This window comes from Hypomesus transpacificus, chromosome 18, assembly GCF_021917145.1.
Source record: "Hypomesus transpacificus isolate Combined female chromosome 18, fHypTra1, whole genome shotgun sequence".
Classification (NCBI taxonomy): domain Eukaryota; kingdom Metazoa; phylum Chordata; class Actinopteri; order Osmeriformes; family Osmeridae; genus Hypomesus; species Hypomesus transpacificus.
In genome coordinates, this window is record NC_061077.1 from 5,650,092 (window position 1) to 5,670,831 (window position 20,740).

General features: G+C 44.5%; 1 protein-coding gene across 1 annotated transcript; it reads left to right on the forward strand.

The window, feature by feature from the left end:
• Window positions 1-8,389: 8,389 nt before the first annotated feature.
• Window positions 8,390-16,567, forward strand: LOC124480140 (dysbindin domain-containing protein 2-like). Its single transcript, XM_047039210.1, has 5 exons — window positions 8,390-8,462; window positions 8,578-8,749; window positions 14,777-14,926; window positions 15,106-15,249; window positions 15,428-16,567. Exons 2-5 carry the CDS (start codon window positions 8,707-8,709, stop codon window positions 15,736-15,738), a joined length of 648 nt encoding a protein of 215 aa, XP_046895166.1. The 5' UTR covers window positions 8,390-8,462; window positions 8,578-8,706; the 3' UTR covers window positions 15,739-16,567.
• The last annotated feature ends 4,173 nt before the right edge of the window (window positions 16,568-20,740 follow it).

Sequence of the window (20,740 nt, forward strand, 5' to 3'; positions counted from 1 at the left end):
AGACCCAGAGCTAGCCTCCACATGCTAACACACCAGACCCAGAGATAGCCTCCACTTGCTAATACACCAGACCCACAGATAGCCTGCACTTGCTGACACCAGATCCAGAGATAGCCTTCACATGCTAACGCGCCAGACCCAGAGCTAGTCTTCACATTGTAACACACCAGACACAGAGTTAGCCTCCACATGCTAATACCAGAACCAGAGTAAACACAACACTTCAGGCCCACGTTGCAGGAGGCAAGGCCCCAACAGGGGCCTCTTTAATGGTGTCAGGGCAAAATGGCAGATTTACCAGAGCAGACAGAAATATCCTGGGTTACTGTAAGTGAAAAATATCATATTGCATAAGATGTTTGAGTGACCTGGGATGCGTAGATGCAAAGTGCAACTGTAGCGCTCTCCCTCAAAAATGCATGCAAGTGCACACATACTCTCTCTCAAACACACACACACTCTATCTCCCACCCTTCAGTCTTTCTCAATCTCACTTCCTCTCTCTCTCTCTCTCTCTCTCTCTCTCTCTCTCTCTCTCTCTCTCTCTCTCTCTCTCTCTCTCTCTCTCTCTCTCTCTCTCTCTCTCTCTTTCTCTCTCTCTCTCTCTCTCTCTCTCTCTCTCTCTCTCTCTCTCACACGCACACACAGGCAGATGTCCTATTACTGTCCTGCAGGCTGAGTCGTGCGGAGCAGAGCCAGGGCAGGCAGGCAGGCGGGCGGGCGGGGAAACTGGAGCTGAGGCAAAGAGCAGAGTGCTGACTCAGGGAACAAGCCCAGAGAGAAGCACATTGTGCTAAAAGGAAGGATTGTTACATCAACCCTGATTTCAATGCTGTTGTCTTCAGGACTCAACCAATGTGATCCAAACAGCTGCTAGTTTTACACTCTTAATCATGCTTCTCAAAATCTCTCTTTCTCCAACCTCCTTTTCTTCATTTCATCACCCTCGACTTACTTGCTTCCTTATATTGCTTTATATTCGTCTGTTTTCTGTCAGCTACTTTTTCTTTGATTCAGCAAGGAGGAGTACTATTCATTTGATCCAACAGTGCAATACAAGTCAGCTGACCAGAAACATTCTTCAGTTCTATGCGTTCTCCCTCCTCTCCACTCAGTCTCTTTCTTCCCAACAGTCTTTCACTCTCTCTCTTTCTCCTCCTGTCTTTCCCGTTTTACTATCTGTCCTTTCTCTCTTTCTAAAAATACTACAGCCCTGTCACTATAATAGATCACCTAGGAGCATATTCAGAGCCAGCACTGGACACTGCCTCTCTTACACACACACACACTCACACACACACACACACACACACACACACACACACACACACACACTCACAAACATTACCACAATGATAAGCAATAATACTGCGCGTCAGATGAAAAGGTGCAGTATCAGTTGGGGTGGGGTCTGACAAAGAAGTGTGAGGACTTCAAGTTGTTCTGCCAATTGTTTGTGCTTGCACTTCTGTGTGATGAAAAGAAAGACAACTATTGTCTGAGTGCAAATGAGAAAAGGGTGAGAGATTGTGTGAACAATAGAATAAGGGGACATGTGATGTGGTATTTATGTAAGAGTGTGAGTGGCAGAGAGAGAGAGGGAGGGAGAGATAGACAGAGTGAGCGAAGAGTTGACATGCTACACTTGTGACTCGTACGGAAATGAAATAAAAAACAACTTCACACTGCTGCATTCACACTTGCTGTGCAACTCCTCAGAGTCTGGCGAGGAGAGAGAGGTGTCACCATAGCACTCAAGAGTTTCTCCCACAAGCATCGTTTCCCAGCAACTACTGTCTTAGGGACACCCTGGCCCAAAGAGCTGACCTTTGGTGACCTCTGTAAGCCATGGATACCATACAATGATGTTGTGATACATGTGTGTATGGTCTGGGTATGTGTGTTGCTTGTGTTTGTGTGCGTCTCTGTGAGTGCATTTATATATTTGTGTGTGTGTGTGTGTTGTAGTTCTACCTGCGTGTTTAAACAGCCCTCTTGCTCATTATCAGAGTGACATTTGTGCAGGCCTGCAGGAGCCATCTGGATGCGTCCCACACACATGTGAGAGAGACCAGCCTGCTTTGGATCTGACTCACTTCAAACAGCCTCCCTGCCCACACACACATACACGCACAGGCACGCACACACACACACACACACGCACACACACACACACACACACATCCAGATGGCACAAACAGTGTTGTGGCTTTCGCTCCAGACTAATATTTGACATTTAACAACAAAAGTAGTCTTTGAGAGAGAGGGATTGTAAATCTAGCCATTATAGAAGCCATTGTGAGACTTGGAGGCCATTCAGAGAAAAGTAACCCTGAAGAGACAATCAGTGTGTCTGTGTGCAATATCTGTGTTTGTGGGACACTTGTTGCGCGAGTGAGGGTTGAGAAATCCCCATGCAGAGAACAGAGAGAAAGACAAAGAGATATCAATGAAGAGATAGAGAGCAAGAGGGAGAGAGAGAGAAAAATTGTGCAAGTGTGACATTTTTTTTCTCTAAAAATGCTGAATCTGGTGTGTGTAGGTTTCAGATCAATCTGACCCACTGATAATAACTAGGCTGACAGAGAGGAGTGATTCAAATCTGGTTTCACTATGACTCTATAAGAGAGAAAAGGTTGTACTGTATGTGTGAATTAGCTTTCTTTGGTAGTTTATGAGCTGAATCTGTTTAGTCTTGTCACTTTAGATCAACATGACATTTCTAAAGAGTTACTGTATCACTGCAGTCGTGTTGACAGGCTAACATGCAGAGAGAGGTGACTGGCCTGTGAAGTCATATCCTATGCAGCTTGAGCAAGTTACCGTGTTTAAAGGTGTTTCTGAGGTTACCAGTGTGTGTGTGTGTGTGTGTGTGTGTGTGTGTGTGTGTGTGTGTGTGTGTGTGTGACTGTACACTTTATGAATGCTGCTGTAATCTGCTCTGACGTGCTAAAACTCAGCTGCATGCTCTGTCTCGCTCTCTCATTCTCCCCCTCTCTTTTCGCTCATCTATAATTGAGTGCTCCCACTGTACATACTTCATTTGCTGGCTGTGAATAATGAATGAGACACTGAGCGGAGGAGCTTTTTCCCCTCCACTGGTTTGATACCCGATTAGCCGTTTATCTGTGCTCTCCGTGACCAGGCCTGGGGCGCCCACCAAGCGCCACCCAGAGTGGGGCAGCACCAGGGAGATCGCAGCGCCAGGGGAGGACACGCTGGCATGAAGGGAAAATGGCATCTACTCCTCACATTCTGTGAGCATCATCAAGAGGATGGTGCTAACGAGATACACCGCACAACCATTTTGGACTTGGACTGTATCCTTGCTGAGATTATATGTGAGGGCAAATAGAACACACACAGCCCACAGTGGGAAGAGCTCTTTTGAGGCATATGCCATGTGATTCCTAGGCTGTTTTATCACCTCTGCACAGCTCGATGGACTTTCATGCTGTGTCCTACACGCACTGTCACACACACACACTCACCGTGCTTATTAATAGCATGTTTCAGTTCCATAACGCAGTGCAGAAGTGCAAGCAAGGCAAGTTTGAGATGGGGGACGAAAGATGACGTTACTTCTCGGGGGGTGAAGTTTCCTAAACCAGTAGCTGAAAACTGGCATTCAGATTTCTTGGAGGAGTACGTCTCCTGACTGCTGTGTCTGTTTAGTAGATGACCCCCAGCCCCATTCTATAAAACACACACACACACACTCACACACACACACACACACACTAAAGCCACACACAAAAACTGGTCACACGCACATAAACACATAGACATGTAGGCACATGCGTGCACACACAGAAATACCACATTGTCACCAGTCTGCTGGCTGCTATGTCAGCCAAGCCTGACTCCAGTGCTCAGTTTGGCGAGGCCCAGACCACCATCACAGCATCTGATCATCTCACTGGGGGAGAGATCACACCAGTTTGTTTGTGTGAATGTGTTTGCATGCTTGTATGGACAAGTGTAGTGTGTGTGCATGTGTGTGTGTGTGTGTGTGTGTGTGTTTATATGGACAAGTGTGTGCACGTGTGTGTGTTTCTGTGTGTTTGAGTTCATGGACAAGAATGTAAGGGTTTGTTTGGAAATTGATGATTGATTCTCACTAGTTGATGGTGACAGAGATATACTCTTCCTACGCAGAGTAACAATCCCCACCTCCAGATGCATCCATGACACTCCCTTCACCTCCTCAATGGGTCTGGATGGACGTCTTATTGCAGAGAGAACAAAACTGCCCGGAGACAGAGACCCTGAGCCTGTCTGAATGGACTGTAAGCTCTCCCAATGTCACCGGATGTCAACTGTATGAATAAGCCTGAATATGTCTAGAATAAGTAAGATAGATACAGACAGAGAGATAGACAGACAGCTAGATAGACAGACAGATAGACAGATAGACAAATAGATAGATAGAGAATGGCAGAAAGAGAGAAAGAGGGCTGAACAGAGGCGCATGCTGACTGATGCTGGTGAGTTCAGTAGGTTCAGTGAAAGAGCAGAGAGATGGGAGTCAAGACTCAAAGCCCAGGGGACTGGAAAGAGGTGCGTGACTCATATATTCATGCACACACTCTTTCTCACACACACATACAGGCATACACACATGCCCATAACTATGCATGCATGCACACCCACACACACCCACGCACACATACACACATTTCTTAATTTCCATTTGCATCACCAAACTGTTGAAAATCTTTCATGGTATTTCACCCAAAGGCCTGTTAATGATGTTGTCACAGTGGTGCATGATAATTCACTCAGCCACTGTGTTATTCTCTTGAAGAATCGTTGTAATTAACCCAGCCCAGAATTCATAAGGAAATCACTGAGGTGTACAGAGACTGTAGCTACTGTACAGTAGTTGTACTGGTTACAAGCACTCACAGGACTGTGTATGAATAACTGCTCTGACACTGGAGGTCACCTCAGGCACAATGAACTGGTGTTGCCTTCTGGGATATATGTTAATGTCCACAGGAGAATATCGGGGTCGCTGAATCGATGATGTGCTGCCTGTCAAGTCAAACCAATCCTGTCAGTCAGGAGGCCTCAACAGACTGCTCTCTCTCTCTTAATGACTCACCAGGCCTCATTTAGAGAGAGAAAAACACCGCCGGTCGCGCCAAATCCCTCTCGCCATCACAACACCCAAATTACAACACAGCACACTGCAGCCATCACAGACAACTCATGACACCCAGATACAGTATTTAGACACAATCTCATTCCTAACAACTCATATCCCATGTCCTTTTCAGATTCCCAGGCAAGTAGAGAGTAAAAATGTAGACCTATTTATAGTTCAGTCAAGACACATATTGATTAAACCATTTATTGCAATGTAAATATGGTTGTCTTTGGTGGTGTGGTTCTATCAAAGTGGACACGTCCTGCCTTGCAGCAGCTAGCACAGCACAACAACAAGGTAAGGAGAATATAAAATAGATCCCCAGGTGGACAGGAATCATTTTAAACTTATGTATAGTCTTTTGAACAAGCAAGTCAAAAGGTTTCACAGATCATTACTTTTTTGTACAATCTGATGATACAGAAAGACAGTATAGAGGAGGTGGGGATGTAGGAGGGTGGCAGAAATTGCACAGCACGCAGGTAGATATTACAGCATGTGTGAGCATGTGCAAGTCCTCTAAGGAGAAGGCATGGACCTTCAATTAGCACACCTGAAGTTGATTGCGTGAGTGACATCAGCTGTGTCATAACAGAACTAGCTTTGCCAAAGTATATTGTATCATGAAATGGCCTCCCTTTGCAACCCCTATTATTATCTCAGCACCGGGATTTCCCTACTGTCAAGGGGGACTTGAAGAGTTTTTCACACACACAACATCCACTAACTGAGCTTCACACAATGGAGTTTGGTTACTACAGAACCTGTGATACATCAATAACAAGGGCTAACTGCTAACACAGTGACTCGATGCTGGAAGTCTCTGGCTCTATCACACACAAAGACATCCAGAACTATGTGCTTCTCTAATGTGCTGCAGGCCTAGGGTGATGGTACTGAAATACCTTCAGCAGTATGTGAGGAATCTGGCTGGCTGTTTGTCTACAAAGCTTCTGGCAATGTCCTTGAATTACAACAGCTAATTAGCACGTTGACAGATCGCCCTGCGTGCTTCAACTCCTCTCTGGGAACAAAGACTGCTGTTCTTGTCGTCTGTGAGCGCTGCACCAGCAGACAGGCCGGCGTGCTCTCGCCAGCTCCCAGCACCCAGAGGTGTGGTGACGGTAGGTGTTTGCAGGAGACACGTGGATGTCTGTTACCATGGAAACATCCAGGAAACACACACATGCTCTTGGAGTTGTACTAAACTTGGAGAGCCTAGACGTGCCGGCTGTGAAGAACTCTAGTGTCTCTCACTGTACAGAGTAGCTACTGCAACCCGGGCGGGTGTGGATGATGGAGGCAAACCAAGCTCATTGTGAGGTGTGTCTGTGTGCGTGTGCGTGAGTGTGTGTGCGGGTGTTGGTGTTGTGGAGTGTGTGTGTTTACTTACCGCATGACTCACTAGCCACATCAGACACTGTGTTGCAGCAAATAGAGACATCTTCCTGGTTTCATAGAGGAAGGCAGCTCTGCTGGGATTCAAACTGGAGAAGCACACATGCACACGTACAAGATTACGCACACATCAATAGCCTGCATTCACACATACACAACCACAGACACATTCATGCATGCACACACGCAGGCATGCACACACACACACACACACCTTACAATCAGCAGAGTACCGAATATATGCACAATAACAAATAAAAATGTAGTACAAAAACATTTTTCTAACCGACTACTTATTTGACTTGTCAGGACAGTGATGTTCTGTTGTTAAGCAGCCCTTCAGTTCAGTCTCTACTGTTTACCTGATGTAATACACACGCTTCTCCACTAGAGGACTGTGTTCACCAGTAAATAGATTTTACTCATATTCCATTCCAGTAATGAAGAGATAAATAATTAATTGGAAATTCATACATTTCTGTTTGGTGCATGAATTCCACATGCACGGAAAGCCAACAATATGTTGGTTTTGGAAAATCTATAATTTGACTTCCAATTTAATTCCACAACATTTTTACAAAAGCCTCAAGATGAAATATGTTAGATTGTTCATGTTTGTCTTGTTAGGTGTGTGTGGTGTTTTCAGTGGCGGTTAGACTTAGTTTCAGTTCAGCCTGATTGATGTTGGTTGACTCCCAGGCCACCTCTAACTTCCTGCATCTGGAGTCTGATGATCTGTGATGTAACGGGTACAGTAAGAGGTGCTCATTAGGTAGAAAGGACTGAAGACCTGACCGACTTTCTCAAGCTCACACACTTATTAACCCCCTGGGGGCCCTGCATGTTTTTGTGTGTGTGTACTTCTGTGATTTATGAGTATGCACAGTATGTGTTTTTATGTGTGTGTGCAAGTTTGTGTAAACATGTGTGCATGTGTCTGTGTGGTGTTGTGCAAGTGTGGGTGCAAGTGTGCGTGTGTGCATGTGTTTTAACACATTTTTCACAGGAGTTTCACATATAACTACTCGGGTAAAATAAAAATATTACGCACCCATAATCAACATGCACACTCAGTGAACAGCAATGTCCCAGAATTATTGTGTACAAATGTTCAGCCTCTACATGCAAACAAACCCATCACGAGAGAGCGAGAGAGACATAGACAGAGACAGAGAGAGAAAGAGAGAAAGAGAGAGACTGATCATGGAACATTAATCTTAAATCAATGGTAAAATGCTTAAGGGGCAGTGCACTTTCTGTTAGAGATACCACCCTTACATTTTTCATTCAAATTTAGCAGAAGTAACAATCTGGCCAGGGGTGCCTATTTACCCCCAAAATGGGATGAATGATGTATAACTGTTTTGGAAGGCTGGCTGTACAGGAGAGAGGTCAGGTTAGAGGGTCAGATGGATCTGAGTTAACACTGTTAATCCCCCGTCAGTCTGTCCATCCAGGCTGTCATTATGTCACCCAGTCAGGAAGATACACTCTGCTCTCTGCTACCAGACCACTGAGACAATGGAAAGATACAAGGGGAGAGTCAAAGGGGTTTTGTAATCCTGGTATATTCCTTCACCATGCTCCACTTGATCCCATTCCAGGCTGCCCCCCTTTAGAATGTCCAGTTGGTACAGGCCACACTACTGTAACCCACACTCTCTCCCTCTGCTTCTAAGCTGTAGCTTTGCACTGCCCTGCAGGTCTAGGAGGGAGGGAGAGAGAGTGGGAGCGAGAGAGAGAGAGAGAGAGAGCGAGCGAGAGAGCGAGAGAGCGAGAGAGAGAGATAGAGAGATAGAGAGAGAGAGAGAGAGAGAGAGAGAGAGAGAGAGAGAGAGAGAGAGAGAGAGAGAGAGAGAGAAAAAACAACTGAATGGAAGTGTAGTAATCGTGGAGACAGCGACAGAGTAAGGTAAGAGGAAGAGAAGAGGTAAACAAACAGCTCAGAACCAGAGAGAGAACAAGAAGGGGAGGAGAGCACTGGACTGTTCAACTATCTGAAATATTTTCTTGGTTCTCAACTCTAGTGGTTCAAAGACTAGATGACCAGCCATAACACACTCCGGCGCCCTGTCCTGAAACTCTGACAGGGGACAAGGACTCAGACACACACACACTCGTGTACACAAATACACTGTGCCCTCATCAACTGGATCATGTCTTCAACTGGATCGACCAACCACAACAAGCATCTTTCTTGTAAGTAATGTATTGTGTGTGTGCTTTAACAAAAATAACATGAGATAGTGTATCAGTGTGAGGCATCTGACCTGCTTGATGCAGAATCTGCAAGACAAGAGGGAATACAGGTTTTGTACAGCTTCAGTAAATCTCTTCTGACGATCCTCAGTCAGGAGAGTAGGAGTGTTTTCCTGACCACACAACAGAGAGAGACGGACTGATGTGCAGGTGGGATGACCCTAAACATTGATTGACTCATCATTGTGTTATCTGAACAGGTGACCTGGACCTGCAGGTACTGTAGTTTCTACACGCCTATGGGAAAATGTGTCCAAACTTTTGACTGGTACTGTATATCTCTGCTCCTTACCTCCCAGAACGTAGCTGTCTCCCCTGCCAGATCATAATGATAATGATGTACCACAGGGATTCCTTTGTTTCTGTTTACAATGTGTAGTTTGTCTCTGGGTGTCATGCTGAGTGATGTAACTAATAGTAAACAGGTCATACACTGCATTACATACCCTCTCTCATACACAGAAATGCGAAACCAGACAAACACATCTGTAAAAGAACCATCAAAGCATTCTGGTCTCACAAGAAAATATTTCAGAACAGGTTGCAGGGTATAGGTTGCACAGTCTATCGGGTAAGCTTTCTCACTGTCTTTTAATAGGCCTGCTGTGCAATTTTAGGCTTAACCTAGCAGACACATGCCGGATATGTTCACTGGAGGGGGGTGTTAAGATCAACAACAGGCTTATCTACAGCCTTAGTATGCTACATTTGTGTTCGTTCACAGAAATATGTTGTGTGGCCCAATAAGCCAGCTTTCTTAAATAGAAATTGATAGAATACAATAAGAATGGAATACTGTAACGGTACATGACAACACATGTCCTGCTAAAGCACTACTGCTACTTGATAGGGTGTACCTGCATTATTAAGAGTGTCTACAGTGTGGGAGTGTTTTTTCTAATCTAATCACTGGAGGTGGCATAGTCAATTTACCCCCTGCTCCTGTGCGTGAGTGTGTGTGTGTGTGTGTGTGAGAGAGAGAGAGAGAGAGAGAGAGAGAGAGAGAGAGAGAGAGAGAGAGAGAGAGAGAGAGAGAGAGAGAGAGAGAGAGAGGGGCCTGTGGGGACCTGCTAGAGAAGTTCACTGATTGAACTAAATGAGCAGCAGAGAGGAGATCAGGGGGTCAGTTATGCCTAGACTAAAGTGCTGTAATGGCCCTGTGGAAGGGCTGGTGATGGAGGGTCTGGTTAGAGAGCCTGGGGTACAGGGGGAGGTGTCCGGGCAGAGATGCACGAGTGGTCCCTGGAGACAGAGCCTGTCTGAACATGGAGATGGATGGAGGAGGTGAAGGCACACATAGTAGAGAGTGGGTCAAAGCATAGTGACTGTGGACAGAGATGGAAGGTGTAGGAGTGAACCTGCCAATAAACCAATAAGGGCTTCACAACCCCATGCTATATGTGCTGGAGACAGGAGGCAGAGGGATTTAGTGTTGACAGTGTTCAGGGAGCTGGTGCTCTGCATCACGTCAGACTGTTGTGGGTCTCTAGTATTGTGTACCCTAATAATCACCGGAGCGGGAGACTGTTGTGGTGCAGTGAGCTCACTCATAAATGATGAATGGGCAGACGGCTGCTGTGTCCCAGACACAGTGTGTGTGAGAGGCACTGCCTGGGTGAAGAAAAGTGCTCACACCTAGATATGACGTCGCTGGAGACTGGAGAGCTGGCTTCTGTTTCCCTCTGGAGAATATGGGGATCATTAGTTCAATTGTTTGAGTGGTCTGTCTGTGTGTCTGTCTAATCAGTCTTTCCATCTGTCTAACTGATTTTTTGTTGGTCTGTATTGTGTGCACTGGGCTAACAACAACATCATGAACAGGATTTCTCGGCAATAGTCATGTTTTGCCACTCCCCATGTGACATTCTGTTTTCAAAGAAGTTTCTAAGAAAACTTGTGTTGGTCTGCCTTTGGTGCAGCTCTTGTTTACGTGACATATTACTGCACACCTTGACAAATCACCCTAGTACCACCACACATCTCCTGATCAGAGCTATTTCCAAGCCCGACTTCTTACATTCCGTCCAAAGGCCGATAGCAGATGCATGTCAAGGAGAACAGCCTTACAGCAGACAGAAGAATCTGTCCATTCTTAAGAAAGGTCAAAGATGGAAGACAGCCTACATCAGGCAGGGGCAAGGCAGACGTCGACATGTTATACTGTAACAGAGGAGATGTGGAGGCAGAGAGAGAGGAAATTCAGAAGAAATATCAAAATACAGTTGTGGATTAGCAAGAAGGGAAAAGGTGATCATGTGGTCCAGCCAACCCCAGACCCCCCTTCCCTTCCTCACCCCATGATTTCCCCAACATGCTGAGGGCAAATTCCTGGAGATGCTAATCCACTGCACATGGATCAGAAGGCTGTGTGCTGAGACAGATGCACAGAAAGAGAAATAGGGGACAGGAGAAGAGAGAGGCAGAAAGAGAAAGAGAAAAAGAAAGAAAGAAAAAAGGAAGGAAAGAAAGAAAGAAAGAAAGAAAGAAAGAAAGAAAAAGGGATCTAGACAGACCAGTGGAAATGAGAAGGGTGCATAATCAAGAATATTGTGATACTAATGTAACAGAAGGAGATTGAATAGGAGAGTAACACAGGACATGTAGCTAAGGAAATGGAGCTCAGGTAACACGAGCAGTCTTAAAGGTAACTGGTCCTCTCTTCCATGCAGCAGTCATGACGTATGTCATGAATCAAGTGGGGAGGTATCCATGGTGCAGAACCCTTGACCTTTACACTCTATAAAGCAACACTTAGTTGAAGCAGCATTGGTGTCGCTGCACACACAGCTCAGACAGCACTGTTGATGCTGAGGGTGTCCTCTAATGTACATGTGCACACCTTCAGCAGAAATTTGAGAAAATAGACCTAAGACCAACATTAAGACCAGGTCGAACATCAGGACATTTGTTACGGAATGAATGACATAATTCCACCATGCCTTTGGCAATCACAGCCAGCACAACAGAATCTCTCACAACACAAGACTGAAGCAGCAGACTAAGGCAGCAGACATGCACAGGAATTACAAAGCTTGAGTTGCGTAACACTGATGTCTCATTTCTTTAGCTGAAGAGCTCCTTCCATCTTCTGACCATGACCACCGCCCACCCTGACCTCTCTCCATGTCCATTACACACCTACACCCAGTCATACATGATCTAGGCAGGACCAGTACAGTACAGTTCATTGTACAATCTGGGTTAAAGGATTTGAGCAATGGCTGAAGGATTGTCGATGTGTTATGTAACCAAATGAAGGTTTAAGGTAATTATGGCTTAGTGTGGAGTGAGTGTGGAGGAGGGGACTTGTACCACAAGTGTGGTTGAATGTTTAAACCTTAGTCATTGGATCAACCTAATGCAAGCTCCACCAATGGCTCCATTTGAGTTAATGGGTTAGCTGACGGTCTAGAGTCAGCTGTTCAGATACCTCAGCATCCCTCTGCTAACCCGCAGAGATGGCAAGTCTTATCATGTGAGGAGGAGAGCAGAAGAGAGTTGCTATTTCTATTCTGGGATGAGATAAGCTAGAGATTTGTTCCAAGGTTGGTGAGTAGCACCCTGCTGCTATGATGCAGACAGACAGACTGGAAGGCAGGCAGACAGACAGACAGACAGGCAAACCTGGTGACTGCTGTGATAATTGCACCTTGGCTAAAACTGTTGGCCTTGCTGCCAACAACGTCATCAATGGTCCCAGCAACCTTTCAAGCTTCTTGTTTCATAACCACATGTGTAGGGATGCATTGTGCTATGACTATCACCAGTGCCCTCTAGAATGGCCACAATGGAACAAATGCTTTATAATTACACAAGGCAAAGTTACAAATCTTCTATTTTTGTGATGTTCAGAAAATTACAGGCAGAAAAAACTAAGGTGTGGGTAGCAACAAAAGACAACATGCATGCAGCCATAGACTCGTTGATATTTGGAAGAAGAAAGGTCACTTGGACTGGCTGGTAGACTTTTGTCGCTGTTAATTTTGTGTAACCATGCGTTGGGTAGTGCTCCACAGTAAACCCTTGCAGAAGACAACATATTGAGCTGCCATACATTATTTTAGACATACATGCTTCAGGGGTCTTTCACACACATGGCCCTCCCCCACCCCACACATCACCCCACACATCACACCACATCGCCCCCTGATCCTATGGTCTCTCTCTCTTCCTCTGTGTCTCCCTCTTTTTTTATCCTTTTGTGTGACACCTCAGGGCCCACATGCTGCATGCAGTTCCATTCCACTCTTACTGTAATACACACTCAACATGACTGTATTTCTAACAGCGTTTGGCCATGGACGGCAAATTTTGATTGAGAATGAGTGTACATACTTACATAAATACTCAGTAAGTTCAACATTTGACTGACTGGCTCAAACTGGAGTGCCCTGCAGAGTCCTGGCCCCCACTGGCCAGCACGGCCTTTGATGTTAGGTCCTGAGACAGGGAGCCAGCAGGGATGACCATGTCTTTTATATAACTATCACTCATGTCCTTAAGATACTTTTACTGAGGAGCATCTAACTCCCTCCTAGTAATCTTACATAAGAACAATACGAACAATAACCTTTGAAGAGACTGCTTTAGCTGATGAGAGATCAAAAAAAACTTTCTTTGTGCTTTTTTTTTTTTAAACACATCGCCTCTGTAAGAATATGTGGTGATTAAACTAAGAAGAGAGGGTAGGGAGCATGAAAGAGAGAGATCATTTGTGTGTGTGTATATGTGTGTCATTGGTGGGTGGGGGCTCTGGAGTTTATGTAAGATGTGCTGTCTCATCATCATCAAAAGCCTCTTTACTGCCACGACATCCCCGTTTGACTGTCCTCTCAAAGTGTTCCTCTGGGTCTGTGGGCACCTTCTGCCCACTGGCACTACCCAACAGATTTGCCCACCCCTCAACCCCTCACCCCTGGAAATGCTAATGATAGTGTAGTGCATTGAGTAAATAAGCACCCTCACTATCATAGTATCTCACGATACTGTTTGCTGTATAATACACAGTACCATATTGTCTATAGTGTCTTCTATATTCAATTACTAGACTAGTTTTTCTGTCAAACAGGATGAAAATGTCCCCCTGGCTGTGTCTGATTGACAGAATCAGGTCCCAGGGTGATGAGAGTGGCAGCCTCAGAGCAAAGCAGAGCCTGGCAGGGGGCAAGCTGGGCCTCTGGGGACTGCTGGCTGTCACTCAGATGGCTGTGGCATCATGAAAAAACACAACTGTTATAAGATGTTTGGGTTGAACTGACAGTCAAGCATAAAGCAACCCTTGAAGTCACGTTGACACACACAGTGTAGGTACACACACACACACACTGACACACATACACACACATACACACAGAGGGGACATGAGTCAAAGTGTCAGCTCATTGAGCCCAGCAGGAGAGTGATTGCAGTGTGCTGAGGAGGACAGCACAGAGTTACACAACCACAGCTGGTTAGATGGAGATAGCTAGGGCAATTTAGGAGGAGAGGACATCACTGGAGGTATGCCTGAAGAAAAATGCTCTCCGCCCACTCCATCTCCCTTCGCTTCATTCTTCTCCTCTTATCGCCCTCTTTCGGTCAGAAATAGAAATCTATATATATGTTTTGACATGTTGTATAGCCCTTCTGATGAGAACAGTATTTATAAATGTATGTATCTATGTTTTAAATATATATATATATATATATATATATATATATATATATATATATATATATATATATATATATATATATGTATATAAGATAGTTCCAAAATGATATGGCCTACAATTGCTGAGGCTCAAAACACTGTGGAACTCAAGAACATAGATAGAAAAGGGGGTTTATCGCCATCTGCTGCTGCAGAGAGAAAATGTTGTGTTCATGCACACCACTGTGTCCTACTGACACATGCTTGTCTAATTAGGAGCAAGACTGACAGTTGCCCATTGGATGTATGTGTGTGTTGCCTGTACTTATTACCAGCGGAGACAGACAACAGTCAGAGAGTTGTGGATAACGAGTCGTCCCAGCCCCTAAAGCTGAGAGAGAGACAGCGCTTCTTTGAGGAAGTCTTCCAGCACGATGGAGACATCTACCTGGCCTCCTCCCATCTGCACGTCGACTGCAGGAAACGTAAGTGACTAACATGTCCTAACAAAAACATACACACCTAGTCATCAACATCCTGTAGAGGTATGAGAGGTGCTGACAGGTCACAAATGTTTGCTTGGTCCTGGTATTTGCTGAGGTAAACACATAATATACTGAGGAAAGCCTTGGTCAATGTGTTATGTGTTGTGTCCTTCATGCAGCCCCTATGGGCAGCATCTCGTCCATGGAGGTGAATGTGGACATGCTGGAGCAGATGGACCTGATGGACATCTCTGACCAAGAGGCCTTGGATGTCTTCCTCAACTCTGGGGCGGATGACACCTCTCTTGCCCCGCCTCTACCAGGTACACTCTAGTCACCTGGCCTCTACCAGGTACACTCTAGTCACCTGGCCTCCACCAGGTACACCCTAGTCACCTGGTCTTACCAGGTACACCCTAGTCACCTGGACTCTACTAGGTAACTCTTCAACGCTCTAACTCTTCTCTTTTACTCACACATCCTTCCTCTCACCCTCTCCAGAGGTCGATGATGAAGATGAAGAGGAGGATGATGAGAGTGTGGAGGTCGTGTACAGGGAAAGACCACTACTATGTCTGCCTAGTGACGGGCGCCGGGGGTCAAAGTCCCGCATGTCATCAACCTCATCTGGATCCAGTGATACCAGTGGGGGCTGTACAGACACCCCTGTGATCCAATCGGATGACGAGGAAGTTCATGCTGACACCCTGCTACTGACCTCTGTCCCCCAGGCGAGGGATGAAGAGACAGAGGAAGAGGAGGAGGAGGAAAGAGGGCTGTCGTCATCAAAATGCCAGATGTCTAAGCAATGAAGAGAGAGCATATAAATTGGAAATTTTACAATCATACATCTCTCTCTCTCTCTCTCTCTCTCTCTCTCTCTCTCTCTCTCTCTCTCACTCTCTCTCACACTCTATCTCTCTCTCTCTCCCTTTGTTGCTAATGCTTAGATAGCCCCTGTGGATCTGTCCTAGCATGGAATACCCCATTACAGGGGAGTAGTGATGTTGGAGGATTCTGAGTAAATTACTTAATTTCTTCTAAGACTGAATCTGTTACCAAACTGTTATAGTACTGTAGTCTCTCCCAGTTTGGTCTAGAAATGCTGTTGAATAGCCAAGACACATTTTTGCCTTTTGCTTTATAGTTGACTGGGGCCCTAATTATTATAAATTATACTTAAGTCAACTGATACACCAACTATTGTTAAACACTCAAACTGTTTTTTCTGCATTGCTTTCTGTCCCTCCCTGGCACACCCCTTCACAACATTCCTATCCACTTACTGTCTTCTCATCTCCTCGTCAGTTATTAAGGAGTGTACTTTGGTGGGACTTTTAAATGTAAACAGATTCAAATTCCTGATGTACGTAAGACGCTGTCTGCCATTCAGACCAATGCACTCCATGCCTCCCTTGGGACACACCCTGGATATGTGCTGATGAATTATGAGAACTGTAGGATTATGTTGCTAGTGATATGTTTTTCTTATCCATTTACCTTTGCATTTGGCTAAAGGCCTTGGTGGGAGGTCTGACCATTAGATCCTGTGTCCAGTGTCCTTCTGCTGTGCCAGGCCAGTGATGTCAAGGTTAACCTGGTTCAGATAGCAGCACTAGTGGCTGTAGTCAGACAGTAGAGGGCAGAGCTAAGCCACATGCAACCTAACCTCAGGCTATCTTTCAGTGAATAGTATTTCACACACTTCTCATTTCAGCTCAGTCCCATTTCCATGTTTGTAAATGCATGCCACTGTGTCAGTGTGTGAATGTGTCTCTGTATACCTCCCCTGTACTGTAAGGCAATGAGGCAGAGTCATTGCCAGCTCCCTGGTGATTATAGTTGACTTTGTAGGCATATATGTGCATGAGACGTGTTTTGTGAGTGTACTATATTGTGGACATGGTGGTCTTCTCTCTTTCTGTTTTGTAAGCCTTGGGCACTGGTCATGCTGAAACCTGGCACGCAGAGGGGTTCACGTCGCTCTGCTGGTGGACTGGTAGGGAGTTATGGCATAAAGTGTGTATGCTCTGTGTGTGTGTGTGTGTGTGTGTGTGTGTGGTGTGTGTGTCTGATAGAGAATTAACCCTCTTCATCTGGGAGTCAGTCTGCATGTGAGTTGCACAGATATCAGTGCCTGAGAGACTGTCACATTAAGCATGTATATACTGGTTAAAAAATATATGACCTCTCTTCCATATATTGTGTTTTCCCGGTCATGATTGAGAAACAAATGTTTAATAAATGGAGTGAAGATGATTACAGTTACATTGTCCCTTTTCCCCTTCAGTTTATGAATGTGTCCGTGTGTGCATGTGTTTGAGGGGTGGGGTGTGTATGTTTTAGAAGATGTTGGGGTGGGGGGGGGAATGTGTGGATAATGTCCATTGTCTGTTTTGAAAGTAACACAACCTTAAACAAAAAGGAATATTAAACTGCTGTGTTATTCTTAGATTGAACGTTTATGGTTAAATGACTAATTGAATTGAATTGAAGTTTATTTGCCATGAAAGTTTGCACAGACACAGAATTTACTTTGGCAGGAGAGCCTACCTAGGCAGCCATTAGCGGCGCCAACTAGAAGGTTACAGCAAAGCATAACATGAGGAGAGAGGAGGAGAGAAAAAGTCAACCCCCATACAATGCTCCTAGAGGAGTACAGTGTGGGAACAGGCAAAAACCTCAGCACATAAGCCCACAAACATTTACAAAGACACTTGCAAAGGGTTGGGGGGGGGGGTGGTAGACAAGCAGCATCTGGACCTGCAGCCATAATCAGGAACATGTTAGTGAGTGTGTGACATACACAGTTGTATTTTTACAGTAGTTCAGAATCCCCTTGAATCACAGTGGGCCACAGTGTGAACACACCACTGGAGCCTTGACTAGAAATATCATATCTCCTCCTGGTTGGATAACTACACAGTAATTCACAAGAAACAAGAAACCGTATTTACTTCCTTACTCCTTGTTACCAGTTGAAGGAGTCCTTAAGCTCCAGGTTCAAGACTCTCCAGGTACTGCAGGTTTTTTCCAACGACCCAAGGCTGTCTTAAAGGTCATGTCTGAGCTGCACATCACCAAAAACAAATGTTCACCTGCCAACCAGGTAGCGTGACAGAGAATCCGGATGTGGACTTGATTTGGCAGTAAGCCTACTTGCCATAGCCTTGACAAAATCTGCAATAGATTTTTCCACAATCAAGATTAGTACAGACATAACAACCATAATAAAAGATAGGATTGTACTGTTTACACTGTTCATATGACGGACTAGGTTATGAGATAAGCCAGTGAAAGATTATTGATTTAAGGTTCAAAAGCTATTCCAGTGAATCTTTGTGTCGGTTTCTGTTCTCGTTCCAGCAATCTTTTCTGTGCCAATTTCTGCTTGCGATCATGATATAAAAAATGCCAATGGTACACACCTACAGCAACTGTTATTAATCCATTTCCTCTGTTACCATTACAAAGCTAACAGGGCGGGTCATGTGTTTTTCAGTTTGTTCATTATTATAAAAGTTTACTGTAACCATTTGTTCCTTGAAACCTGTTAGCCTATACATTGCAGCTGCGTGTAAGCACTTGTATTAAAATATCTTTAAGAAGCCCTAGGGTGTGACCAAAGAACCGCAAAAACCACCTCTGGGAACCATCTGAGTGAACATTTCTATGTGCATTTAATGCAAACTAAAATAATACTATTGTGCAACATATCTTAGTGTGCGTAAAGAAGAACCCCCCTCAAAGTAATTGAACAGGCTGATCAATACCCGTACTTAGCATGTAAAGATTTTTCACTTAGCAATAAGCTAAACAGATGTCAAACTCCCTATTGTTGGAAGCAGGGTCAAACTCCACATTGTATCTTTCCACTCCAGACTGAAAAGTCATTTTCTACTGTTACTAAGTGGTGGACCGTACTGTCTAAAACGAATCATCAGTTACATCAGTTGCGGGGGAAAATGGGGTTGAAGGGAAGTGAGTAACAATGCAGGGAATTAGACAACCTAAATTAATTGACTGAGATGGCCTTGTTAACTGACATGGAAATACAACAATGACCAAAAAAAATGGAGATGCTCAACATGCTCTATGATGAAGAGGCCATTTGGGAGGAGGAGCAGTACTGCTTTACAGCACCTCTCTACCTCCTGACACCTTCTCCCAACACACTCAGAACTATCGACGCCAACTTCACGACAAACTTTGTTAAATATACACCTACATATCTGGCAGAAAAGAAATCGCCTAAAGCTCTTTTTGTGTCAGGGTTGCCTCTGAGATTCAGCTTACTATATTAAGCATGATTTTATGAGACATCATCTTGGCGCCATGGTTCTGTTTCGCAACAGCTCACTTCATAACCCAACTTGAGACTCCAGGACATCAGTGTCAGATAGTTTACATCTGTCATTCCCCTGACAGATTGACCAGAGATAGAACCAACGGTGGTGGTGAAAAATATGAGCATTTATAACGCCGTAGCAGTATTTAGAGACAATGTCAGAGTTGATAACACTTCCTGGTCTTATATAGACCACTCTGTTAACGTTGGTGAGGATGATTAGATGTCCACAATATGAAAGTGATACTGTTGACGGATACAATGCGCTTCGCAGTCCCATTTATTAGTACCACACTTACAATCAGTACCAACTGATGATTACTGTAGCAAACCATACATTTGTTTATGGGCTCCAAAGGAAAAAATTACTTAATTGAAGCTGACAATGCGTTTGATTTCAACAAGCTTTCTGGGGAACCATATCAGTTTGTAATATCACCATATCATTGTGTCTTTGGATACAGGGGTGTAAATGCTGCTACACCTTTGTGTGGGTGCCTGGAGGTACACTGCAGACAAAACCTCCTATTATCAAGTGGGGCCATTTACTAGCAGGGACAACCTTTTCTCCTGTCTTTGATGTTCAAAGTTCCAATGACAATATGGAATTAAGACAATGCGAGAAACTATTTAAATTGTGTGTGTGTCCACACCAATTCAACACCAACCAAAAGCTACCAGTCTTTCTTCTGTCTACCCCTTTGAAAACACACAACTTGGTACTCCACAGAATGCACCTTCTGGCACTTATATGACATGCAATTACAAACGATTAGACAATTTTCACAAGAAAAATAATTTCTTAAAAAGTTCCAAGAAGGTGTGTTCTTGGAACAAGAAGTTCCAAGAATATGTAATGTGATGTCAAACGAGCGATGCAGAAGGGGAACGTGGCTTCTGAATGGACATTGCTATGATTCAGTTCATACTAGTCACTTTAACCACTGTTACTTTCAGCTGCTGGTTGCACTATCAGTAATATTGCACTATTTTACTTCACTGTACTTCTCTTAGTTTAGAATAGGTTTATAGGGTTAGCAATAGGTTATTATGTGTATTTAGGGTTTAGTACATTGTATTTTTAAATGTATCTGTATATTTGGGAGGTTTACTTATTCAAGCTTAGCATACATGTAATTTATGTTCTGTGTACTTATATGTAATGTCATACCAGGTGCTTGCGTTATCTTGTCTTAAGAATTTCAGTGCCTAGTCTGACCTTGTGTTGTTCTGTGCATCTGACAATAAAAGACTTGAACTTGAACTTGAAGTTGGCTCAGGTCAGAATAACGGAAGAGTCTGTATTTACTTCACATCGTAAATCAGCCTCTTCTTTGCTACCAGGCACGGTGATCAAAGAATGAAACCACAGTGCAATGTTTGATCTATGATCAGATCATGGTGGGGCACACAGGTCCAGACAGAGCTCCCTTCTGCAGAATGCCCAAGGGTTGAGCTACATGGCG

Excerpts from the sequence above, each read along its gene's own strand:
- LOC124480140 (XM_047039210.1), top strand. The coding sequence starts at position 8,707 with ATGTCTTCAACTGGATCGACCAACCACAACAAGCATCTTTCTT. Across the intron at positions 14,927-15,105 it reads GCACGTCGACTGCAGGAAAC|CCCCTATGGGCAGCATCTCG; the intron begins GTAAGTGACTAA and ends TCCTTCATGCAG. Across the intron at positions 15,250-15,427 it reads TCTTGCCCCGCCTCTACCAG|AGGTCGATGATGAAGATGAA; the intron begins GTACACTCTAGT and ends CACCCTCTCCAG.